This window comes from Solanum pennellii, chromosome 4 (genome assembly GCF_001406875.1).
Source record: "Solanum pennellii chromosome 4, SPENNV200".
Taxonomy (NCBI): Eukaryota; Viridiplantae; Streptophyta; class Magnoliopsida; order Solanales; family Solanaceae; genus Solanum; species Solanum pennellii.
Window position 1 is genome coordinate 3,921,353 of NC_028640.1, and position 12,221 is coordinate 3,933,573.

Here is a 12,221-nt window from a genome sequence, read left to right on the forward strand (position 1 = left end):
TAGTTTTTGGAGCCTAAACTTGAAATTCCACGTTGAATAAAAAAAGAAAGAATGGTTTTCAATTTATTTGACCTACTCTAAAGTTGTGTATATATATTTATATATTCCTTGTGTTTCAATCGGTTTGACCTACTCTTCTTTTCCGTCCATTAAATAGAATGACTCTTTGCTTTTTCATAATTTTTTAATTTCAATTTTTCAATATATTTAATATCACGAAATTTAAGTGACATTTTAATACATAAAATATATCTTTCGATTATATTAAAAAAAATCTTTTGTATTTCTTTCTTAAACTTTGTGCGCAAAGAGGAACTACCTCCAACGCCACACCAAATCCAACCAAATCCAACTCCCCTTTTTTAGGGCCCTCTACTCTTGAGATTTTATCAACTCTCTCTCTCGCGGATTCAAATTTAATTTATAAAAAAACCCGCCAATTCTCAATCTTTGTATATATATACATATAGATTGCTTGTTCCCGCTAAACTACAAACAAAAAATTCTCATCGAACACATCTTACAATTTTCAAGAGCTCACTCAGAACACGCTGAGTTGAAATCCCGTCCCAACTAAGAATCATTATAGTTTCGAAAAATTCAATAAGTGATCAAATGACAGTAACAACGAACACGAATGCTAGAAAAAGCACTGAGAATTTGATCCAGAAGAAATGGAATCACACTTCTCCAGAGAGAAACATCATTTGGATTGAACCAAAACCTAACAATAAGGCTTTAAAAAGTGTTCCTGTTATCTATTATATCTCTAGAAATGGACAACTTGAGCACCCACATTTCATCGAAGTTCCCCTCTCTTTCTCTGATGAAGGACTGTATCTTCGAGGTAATAGTATCAAGTCTATCATAATTCGTAGAATTTTCAAGTACAGAGTATTTTTTTTTCGTTGATTCGTGTTTTTTTATTTTTAGATGTGATAAATCGATTGAATTTTCTAAGAGGAAAAGGCATGGGTTATTTGTTCTCCTGGTCCTGCAAGCGGTATAAAATTCTGTTTTTCTGATGAAATTTTAAGTTTTGGATGCAATTTTTTTTTTGAAGTGTTGATGAGTTGGATCTATTGATTAGGAGCTACAAAAATGGATATGTTTGGCATGATTTATCGGAGAACGATTTGATTCATCCAACGAACGGTCAGGATTACGTTCTCAAAGGATCGGAGATTCTAGAAACTTCAATCAGTTCACGATGTTGTGAGATTTCGTTACCGGAATTGCAGAAATCACCTTCGTCGGATGAAAATCGTGATTCTTCTTCTTCGTCGACTACGACGACGAGGAGGAGGAATCAGTCGTGGAGTTCGTTTGAAAATCCTCAGCAAGAGTACAGGTTAGTGTACAAGTGTGAATCAGGCAGAGAAATCGCCGGAAAATTCATGTCGGCGACGGCAGCAGCGGCGGATGCGGCGACGCAGACGGAGGAGAAGCGGAGGAAGGAGGAGAATAAGATTACGGAGCTGAGTAGAGAAGATTCGTCTCCGTCTCCACCACCGCCGTCGATGTCTAGCTCCGATGGAATGGACGGTGGGGATGGATCGAAGAGAGTTAGTGTTGGAGATCGAACGGCTGAGATCGAGTTTAGTAGTGGTAGAATGAGTGCTTCTCAAGTTGTGATGCACCTTATCACTTGTGGATCTTCAACTTCAGCTGATAATTGCTCGACGGTAAAATCAACGAAGAAGTCGCGGAGTAAGAACTTTCACTACGATATATGAAGAAGTTCGAGTTTAATATCTATTTAAAAAAAATAATTTTATTTTTATATAAATTATATAATTTTTATTGAATTGATTCGATCTTAAGTGGCTTCACTCTTGCTTTATATATCTTTACGTGCATTTTTTCTTCTAAAATTTTACTCTTTATGTCTAAACATATTTAAAAAAATGAGTTTAAGATTAATTTGAGACTTGAATCGCGTTAAAATTATCTTTAAATATATCAAAATGATTAGGAACTTTTACAAGTATTTTAAATAATTATTTGTATTTAAGAAATAATTTTCATCATGGAACAAATCATACATTGGGGAAGTGAAAGATGGTGCGTACATAGATCGGCTTGTCACGATTGTAAAGTACTAATAAATAAAATTTGGTGTAATTCGATTTTTTATTTTTTTTTATTTTGACTTATTTAGTTTAAAAATTATTTTTGAGAAATATTTCAATTTTTAATTTTTTTCCTACTTTGAATGATTGATTTGATTTTTATCAATTTATGAACACTCCGATGAGGGAGTAGTTGGGAAAAATTGATTATAAGGCATAATAATTTGTTTATGAATCGTGATATCGAAATCAAAATCATATGATATCAATATATCATTGACGTTCCTATAATTACATTGAATTGTATTACTTTATTATGGTTAAGTCAAAATAAAATATATAATCTTTATTAATTAATCATGATTAGCAGTAAAAATGTAAGTTATGATCCGTATTATGTATTTTTAGAATTGGTATAAACATTGAATACACATTTTTTTAGTCAAAATATTGTTGTTCGATTAGAACCTCAACCTATTTGTGTTAACTTTTGTTTGTTTACATATGAGATTACTTAATTATTACTAATGGTCCATAATGGTGTCATTCAAAGATAATATTATGTTTATTTTATAGTATAAATTAATGGAATTTTAATATATATTTGACCATGTAAATACGTTTCTCATTATTAATAAATAAAACTGAATTATGATCAAAACACGTGCGATCAAGCAATTTTTGGATAAAAGACACTCAAAAAGAAGATACATATATGTTTAAAAAATAAAAATTCATATGAGATAGCATACATAGTGAAAATGATATAATCAGAATACAATATTTTAAAAAAAATATAAACTGACTGTTAAAAAATAGGATACACCTATGCTTAAGAAATACAAATTCATATGAGATACGTATTTGAATGACTACAAATAAAAAAGAAATACAATGTTCTTAATAAAAATACAAATGATGAGTAAAAGAAATTAACTGACAAACAAAAATTAATAGGAATATTATTCTGATATGAATACAATTTTGGCAACCTTCTTCTTTGACACTCTCTTTCTTCTTCGTCTGCTATGTTTCCTTTTTCCAATTTTTTTCACCAAATTCAAATCTGAATCTCTATTTATTTTTGAATTAATAACCATATAAGCAAAATTCGAAATTATTAAATATGAATGTACAAAAAAATCAAACAATATATTATGTATGAATGCTTATGTGGCTTACTACAAATTACAATCTACTAAATCTCAAATATAAAAATAAAATCATAAAAATAGTGTTTCAAATACTAAATTTCTGAAATGCGTAAATATTTGATGAGTATGTTAATAAACTCATATAAAAATCGAAAAATGACGAAAAAATTGTAATACCTACAATCCAAAATTCAACATAATTTTTTGTTTCGAAAACAAAATCTTATCAAATCTCACAAAATAAAAGATGATTAGGAAATATCCTTATGTGTTTAGCGATTTCTTAAATTAATCAATAGATCTGAACAAATTGATATGAACTTGAATAATTAGTTCTTCTTCAACAATGAGAGACAATAATGGTGAAAATGGTAAAAGAGAATTTTTTTTGAAAATCTTAAAGATGGAAATAAATTTAATGGTATTAAAGTCTAGAAGAAGTCTAAATGGGTAGTGAATATATTTAACGTTGGACTATTTTGAGAAATAAAAGGAAAGACAAATAATAGTATTTGGATACAAATTATTTAAGTATTGACATTTTGACTAAATATTTTAAAGTGTAGATGTTTTTACTAATTCAGTTAAGAATGTGATTGCTTTACTAATTTTTCCTAAAGATAATTAATCAATTTTTTTATCCTTTATTCCATTCAAGCGGCCCATTAAACAACTATTAGTCATGACACCTCATAAAAAAGTATATTCTTAAACAAGAATCTCGTGATATAACACACGTATAACATCACTCAACATACTAATATATAAATCTCAGAGTTTTCTCTTCCTCCACATCTCAAATTTCAGTGTTTGAGAATCTAGAAAACACTGAACTAAAAATCCTCTCTAATTGATTTGGTCGGAATTCATCCTAGAGAGTTCACCGATGAGCTATGATTGAGGTGAACTGCTCGACCAAAAACTCCGTCACTTTATTTAATTCAGTAATCTTGCCAGAATTTATCATATAGAATTCACCTATGATAATCTCTTCTTTTTATTTTGGTTAAATCCCTTCTTTCTCACAAATGTATCGTAGGAACTTTCTCATTTATAAGCTTTAAAATGTCAAAAAAGGAAGTAACCTTTTTTTGTTTATTTGCTCATTTTAGATAAGTAATTTTAGTGATGATTATGAACTTAGTATATCTACTCGTGGGAATTATTATTATTTTTTATTTATTTTTAATCTTCAATATTTTGGTGCTATGTATGAGGGTACTTTTTTTTTTTTATAATCGAGGTTTCAGGTTGAGAGTGAGATTCACTTTTTCTTTTAGTTGTTTTTTATCATATTCCATAATCTGTTCTAATTTTTTTTTTCATTTTATGCTTTGATTTTCGAAGTGACAGATTTAGTATTCATAGAGCTCGATACTTGCTATTCAGTGTTGGAGCACTACATCTAAAATACTTTAAAATGGTAAATTTTTTTATTTGAATCGTCTTAAGATTTATTCTGTTACATCAACATTTTAAAAAAAATGTTGTAAGATTATGATGAAATTGACGATAAATCTTTCTTGCTTTGATTTATGTTCAGTTTTTAATCTCTAAGGTATGCTTTAATTTGATTTGTGTGCTTTTTATTTATTAATCTCTAACGTGTGCTTTGATCTGTGTTCTTTTTTCATCTACCTTGTGGTTTATCATTAATGTTTTTATGTTAAGAGAAATTGTTATGAATCAAGCCAAATACAATTAATTATGACATATCAATTCTCGATTTGAATACACTTTGTCTGCTCCTCGACTTGTAAAGGGTACCACATTAAAGATGAAACTAGAATTTTTAGCACGTGCATTACTTAAAAAAGAAAGATTTTTATTTAATATTAATTAGTGTGCAAAAAATTATTTGGTTCAATTATTAAACAAGATTCATCCTTTGTATATAATCATTTGTTTTTATTAATTTTCCTTTGTTTTCTTCATTAATATATATCGGGTCAAATCTTCCAACCAAGGGTTATTCATTTATAATTGTAGTAGAAACCTTTTTATAATTAAGTAGCGTGAAGTATTTGTGCCTTTATATGCCTTCTTCAAAATAAGATTTTCGATGAAACTCAAATAGCCTTAATAATTGCTTTTCCATTTTCAGAGTAAGTTCACTAAGGTGCTTAATGATGTTGATGATCTAACTAATGAAGAGATGAGTATCGAAGAGAAGTGTGCTCATCTATCTTTAGGCGGTGAAAATATGATAAGTGAAGCAAGCCATTTCATTAATCCTCCTCAAAATAATGCTTTGTTTCATGCTGGAAATGAACCTAATGATCTGAATGCTAGAAATAGTGATAGAAGTCGTCTCCTTATTCAAAATAATTCTCTTTTGGCTCGTGTTTGGAAAGATTTTACAAGTGGATGTACGAGTGATTATCCTTTTCTTGTGCGAAAATCTTCAAATACCGGAGAAGATAGAATAAATGCTGCATCTATAGGACATGGAATTGAAAAGGTCATTTCGATAGTGGACAACTCTGCAAAGGGGAAAAACCCCATCAATCCTATAGACAACACAACCAAAAATAAGGATATTGATTTTGCCTCTAGGATACAAAATCCTGATAAGGGATGTGATGAGTGATTTTTGCATTGGCAAACAACATATAGTACTAGAAGTCTAATTCCACCTAAAAGGTTGAATGATTACCTTTGAGAAGAAGAAAGTCATGCGAGCAATGGAATTGTGTAGAAGTTTGAGAACATGGGCAGGAAGGGATAAGGAAGTTAAATAATTATGATTTTGAATATTCTCGTCAAGTTTTAGACTTCTAGTTCAGTTTTCAAGTATATTTTCCTGTATTGTTATTTCCCTGCAATTGTCTTTATCGTGTTATATTGTATTTAGTAAAACATATTACCAATATATATTTGTGTTTGTATTGTGAAACTGTGAGTTGTTTCATTTACCCATTTTGTCTTCCCCATTACTATTTAGTTCTATCAAAGTCATTACAAGACCTTACAAAGATACGATTAATATTATTCATTCTCTTTATTTCTTATCATAATTAAGACTCTTCAAATTCTAGAAGCACAAAAACAAGTCTTTACTTATGCAAAATTAGTGTTGTTTTTCCATTGAGTAACTTTTCTTTAATCCTTGTCTAAGAATATCGCTCGGAGGGAATAGCGTCAACTAGTAGTGATTTTTATAGTTACGAAATCATGGTGTTGTTTTTTTTTTTTAAAATAAAGTTGTTTATATTTCAAAGTGTTGCATTTTTCTTATTTTTTTGATTTCAGATTTGAGTGTTTTGAACCTTGTTTTACTCTTGTAATAGGGTTTTTGGTTCATTAGTTTCAGTGTTTTACTTGTTTAGCAAAGAAATGCACATCTAAGCCACTATCATGTCTCTGCTCAATGAGAGGGTTCATATTTGGTCTTTTGAGCATTTATATAAGAATACTTGGTGCTTCGAAATATATTTACATTAGTGGCAGAAATGAAAATAAGATTTAAATATAATGTCATCACACGTGTATAACAGTTAGTCACATGAAATACAAGATCTCACAACAAACAAGATTGTCATAGATATGATTTGACTAAATTATTAGCACTTTAAAAAAAAAGAAAAGAAAAAACAAGTTTGCAATTGATATCAATATACTCGTTTTACTAGAAAAGCACACACATTCTAAGCGTGTTATAGAGGAGTAACTTCTATTGGTAGTGTGTTTAGAAATTCCACTTATTATTATTTCTCGAGAACAAAGGTCTATGTATTTTTAAATATTTTGAATTATTAATTATTGTGACTTATAATAATTTTTTACGTAATTTATAGGTATATAAATTTCATTTCAAAAAAATTGAAGAGAAAAACGTATTTGTTTAAACTAATGAACGAAAATTAATGAGTGGCATCCTCTACCCAATCTATGGTTGTAGGAGTGCCAAACAAAATCTGTTAGTAAAGAAAATTTAAATTATGAAATTGTGTGTGATCAAGCAATTTTAAAATAAAATAAACATATTTTTTAATAAAAAAGTACTAGATCTTGAAAAAGTTAATGAAGAATCAAATAAAAATGAATTAAGTGAGTAATTTTTTGTCATGACCCACGATAGTTTAATATATATTTGCTTTTATTTTTATAAAATAGATTAACACTAACTAAAAAAAAATAATTAAAGAAAAATCGTGTAGAAACAATATGAACTACTCCAAACAAGAAAAAAGATAAAAAGGGAAAGGTAGCTTGCTTGGCTAACCAGAGCACACAACTCACAATTTGTTTTTATTTATTTCTTTCAATAATCTATATGTATATATAAAGCTCGAGTCGAAAGTAATGGATGCTTGACCACCCACAGTGACACACATGGGTCCACTCCGGCAATGATTAGGCCTCACTGGTAATCGTTACACAAACTAATCGACATATGATGTTAAAAAATCTAGAAAGAGTATTTGCAATTTTTTTTTTATGAAAAGCATGATGTGAAATTTTATTATTTTACAATAACTCAGAGTTCCAATGAATTTTAGAAACAAGATTTTGTAACGAAAGAGAAAAAAAATGGTTTAAAAAATAGAAGAGCTCATAGTAAATAGTAATAGTGAAAAAATTTAGATATATTTATGAATGAGAATTTTTAGCTAGAATTATGAAATTGACATTTTTTAAAAATAAATAAATAATTATTTGTTATTCTAGTTAGAATTTAATTTAGTTAATTAAATCACAATCTTTAGTTCTTAATTATGACATTTGACTATCATTCAAATAGGTTCATGGGGAAATTGAGAGGATGAGTAATGAAGAAGGATGTCATCCGTTACAAAGATAATTTGACTAAATTACTTTCTTTTTGACCAAAAAAACAACTAACAAGTTCGTATTTAAAATCAATAAACTCGCTTTACTAGAAAAGTACACATAGTCAAGGGATGTTATAATGGAGTAACTTCCACTTTATCCAATAGCGGCCTGTTTTTTTATTCTACAGTCATTTATTTATTTATTTATGAGATTCTCTAATAATTAATAATCTATTAATAATATCATTTCAAAATTAAATTTAGGTGTCTTCGTTGTTGAAATGTCAACTTTTTTTTTCTTTTCAAATTTATATCACTAGACAGTGTCTTTTGATTTTTTTTATCAAAAGTAAAAACAAAAATAAAAATCTCAAACTATATTTGACCATCTAAATGCTTGTCATATGATTAATAAATAAAAATTAAATTCTCAAATCAGTGTGATGAGGAAATTTAGGATAATTTTGGCATATATGAAAAAGAAATTATTTACTAAATCTTAAAACTATTATTGGAGAAAAAAATTTAAATTGACAAAATAAGAGTGGTCAAGTAATTTAGGTAAAACAAACATAAACATGGATGTATAATTTCCTATTAACTAATCTTTGACTAGAAAGTTTGAAAAATAAATACTTTTAGCTTCTTTTTATCCGTTTAGGGGATCCCAATCAATTACTAATAAATTATGAAATGAAATAACATAGTCAATTTAGCTCAATATATTATTATATATATTTCGTAAACCATGTTATATAGGATCACTTGCTATTATTAAACTTAGAAATACTCTAACTAATTACTCTGGAGAATTCACTGGAGAGATGCAATTGAAGTGAACTGCTTAAACTCAATCGTTTCGATTTGTTCATCGATTTTGTTAGATTTCAACATGTAAAAGTTACATGAGACTTGTGATCATCTTCCATTTTATTAAGCTTTAACCTGATTTTTATTGTTAAATCATATGAACTTTCTTGTAAAAATGAGAAAAAGGAAAACATTTTTTTTATTATTATTAATTTTAAACAAGTGATTTTAGTGATGATTTTGATTCTTTTATTGTTGTTTTTCAGATTTATATAATATGTTCTAATTATTATATGAACATTTTTTTGCTTTGATTTTGAAGTGGTTGATTCTAGCATTGGTAGAGCTCGATAGTTGTTATTCGTTGTTGGAGGACTGCATCGAAATAGTTGAAAATGGTAAAGTTTTCGACTTTGAATTATTTCAACAATTATGTAAGGTATACTTTAATTTGATTTGTGTGCTTTTTATTTTTTAATCTCTAACGTGTGCTTTGATCTATATTCTTTTTTCATCTACCTTGTGGTTTACCATTAATATTTTTTATGTTGAGAAATTGTTATGAATCAAGCCAAATACAATTAACTATGAGTCGGTTGTTCGAATAAAAAATTATTGTACTGATATTCCGTTCTGCATGCATATCAATTCTTGATATAAATACACTTTGTTTGCTCCTTGACTTGTAAAGGGTACCACATCAAAGGTGAAATATAAATTTTTAGATCGTGCATTACTTAAAAAAGAAAAAAATAAATTTAATATTAATTAGTGTGCAAAAAATTATTTGGTTCAACTATTAAACCAGATTCATCCTTTGTATATAATCATTTGTTTTTATTAATTTTCCCTTGTCTTCTTCATTAATATATATCGGGTCAAATCTTCCAACCATGGGTTATTCATTTATAATTGTAGTAGAAACCTTTTTATAATTAAATAGCGTGAAGTATTTGTGCCTTTATATGCCTTCTCCAAAATAAGATTTTCGATGAAACTCAAATAGCCTTAATAATTGTTTTTCCATTTTCAGAGTAAGTACACTAAGGTGCTTAATGATGTTGATACTCTAACTAATGAAGAGATGAGTATCGAAGAGAAGTGTGCTCATCTATCTTTAGGCGGTGAAAATATGACAAGTGAAGCAAGCCATTTCAGTAATCCTCCTAAAAATAATGTTTTGACTCATGCTGGGAATGAACCTAATGATCTGAATGCTAGAAATAGTGACAGAAGTCGTCTCCTTATTCAAAATAATTATCTTTTGGCTCGTGTTTGGAAAGATTTTACAAGTGGATGTACGAGTGATTATCCTTTTCTTGTGCAAAAATCTTCAAATACCGGAGAAGATAGAATAAATGCTATGCCTGTAGGACATGGAATTGAAAAGGTCATTTCGATAGTGGACAACTCTGCAAAGGGAAAAAACTCCATAAATCCTATAGACAACACAATCAACAATAAGGATATTGATTTTGCCTCTAGGATTCCAAATCCTGATAAGGGATGTGATGAGTGATTTCTGCATTGGCAAACCGCATATAGTACTAGAAGTGTAATTCTACCTAAAAGGTTGAATGATTACCTATGAGAAGAAGAAAGCCATGCGAGCAATGGAATTGTGTAAAAGTTTGAGAACATGGGCAGGAAGGGATAAGGAAGTTAAATAATTATGATTTTGAATATTCTCGTCAAGTTTTAGACTTCTGGTTCAGTTTTCAATTGTATTTTCCTGTATTATTATTCCCTACAATTGTCTTTATCGTGTCCTATTGTATTTAGTAAAACATATTACTAATATATATTTGTGTTTGTATAGTGAAACTGTGAGTTGTTTCATTTACCCATTTTGTCTTCCCCATTACTATTATGTTCTATCAAAGTCATTACAAGACCTTACAAAGATATGGTTGTTATTATTCATTCTCTTTATTTGTTATCATAATTAAGTCTCTTCAAATTATAGAGGCACAAAAAACAAGTCTTTACTTGTGCAAAATTAGTGTTGTTTTTCCATTGAGTAACTTTTCGTTAATCCTTGTCTAAGAATATCGCTTGGAGGGAATAGAGTCGACTAGTAGTGATTTTTATAGTTACGAAATCATGGTGTTGTTTTTATTTTTTTTTAAAAAATAAAGTTGTTTATATTTCAAAGTGTTGCATTTTCCTCATTTTTTGATTTCAGATTTGAGTGTTTTGAACCTTGTTTTACTCTTGTAATAGGGTTTTTGGTTCATTAGTTTCATCTTTTTACTTGTTTAGCAAAGAAATGCACATCTAAGTCACTATTATGTCTCTGCTCAGTGAGAGGTTCATATTTGGTCTTTTGAGCATTTATAAAAGAATACTTGATGGTTTGAAACATATTTACATTAGTTGAATACATGAAAATAAGATTTAAATATAATGTCATCAAATGTGTATAACAGTTAGTCAAATGAAATACAAGATCTCACAACAAACTAGATTGTTATAGATATGATTTGACTAAATTATTAGCACTTTTAAAAAAAGAAAAGAAAAAACAAGTTTGCAATTGACATCAATAAACTCGTTTTACTAGAAAAGCACACACATTCTAAGCGTGTTATAGAGGAGTAACTTCTATTTGTAGTGTGTTTGGAAATTCCATTTTATTATTATTTCTCAAGAACAAAGGTCTATATATTTTTAAATATTTTGAATTACCAATTATTGTAACTTATAATAATTTTTTTTCGTAATTTATAAATATATAAATTTCATTTCAAAAAAATTGAAGAGAAAAACATATTTGTTTAAAAATAATGAACGGAAATCAATGAGTGGCATCCTCTGCCCAACCTATTGTTGTAGGAGTGCCAAACAAAATCTGTTGGTAAAAAAAAATTAAATTATGAAATTGTGCGTGATCAAGCAATTTTAAAATAAAATAAGCATATATTTTTATGTCACGACCCAAAATCCCGAATCGTGATGACACCTATATTCCCAACCAATAGGTAAGCCAACCAACATATTTTAACAAACTTAACTAACAAATAAGTGAAAAGACAACAAATCTCCAACACTGAGTTCTTATAAGTACGAATGCGGAAAACTGAAAAAAATACTACCCAAGAAATGGTGTCATGAGTACAAGAGCTTCTAAAATACGATGCAAGTCTGAAACTAAAAGGACAAATCTAACATAAGGGATATCCTGTCTGAATACTGAATAACAGAATAAGTAAAAGATAGAGGGAGGTGTGGGCCACGGAACAGCCAAGCAGCTCACCACAACTCCAAGACACTCCAAACTCGGACTCAAACTGCTCCTCGAGATGTGCTCCTACTTGGAATCGAATCTGCACCACAAAGAGTGCAACAAGTGTAGTATGAGTACGAAACCACGTGTACTCAGTATGTCTCATTGACCGACCACGAAGAAG

At 28.9% G+C, this 12,221-nt stretch overlaps 1 protein-coding gene across 1 annotated transcript; it reads left to right on the top strand.

Annotated features, from left to right (window-relative positions):
• The first annotated feature begins 281 nt into the window (after positions 1 to 281).
• LOC107017325 (protein UPSTREAM OF FLC-like) lies at positions 282 to 1,823 on the top strand. The gene is made up of 3 exons (XM_015217581.2): positions 282 to 847; positions 934 to 1,003; positions 1,091 to 1,823. Exons 1-3 carry the CDS (start codon positions 616 to 618, stop codon positions 1,734 to 1,736), a joined length of 948 nt encoding a protein of 315 aa, XP_015073067.1. The 5' UTR covers positions 282 to 615; the 3' UTR covers positions 1,737 to 1,823.
• The last annotated feature ends 10,398 nt before the right edge of the window (positions 1,824 to 12,221 follow it).

Bases quoted from the DNA above. Each gene is read 5' to 3' on its own strand.
- LOC107017325 (XM_015217581.2), top strand. From the start codon at position 616: ATGACAGTAACAACGAACACGAATGCTAGAAAAAGCACTGAGAATTTG. The intron at 848-933 runs GTAATAGTATCA...TTTTATTTTTAG, and splicing joins TGAAGGACTGTATCTTCGAG to ATGTGATAAATCGATTGAAT. The intron at 1,004-1,090 runs GTATAAAATTCT...TCTATTGATTAG, and splicing joins TTCTCCTGGTCCTGCAAGCG to GAGCTACAAAAATGGATATG.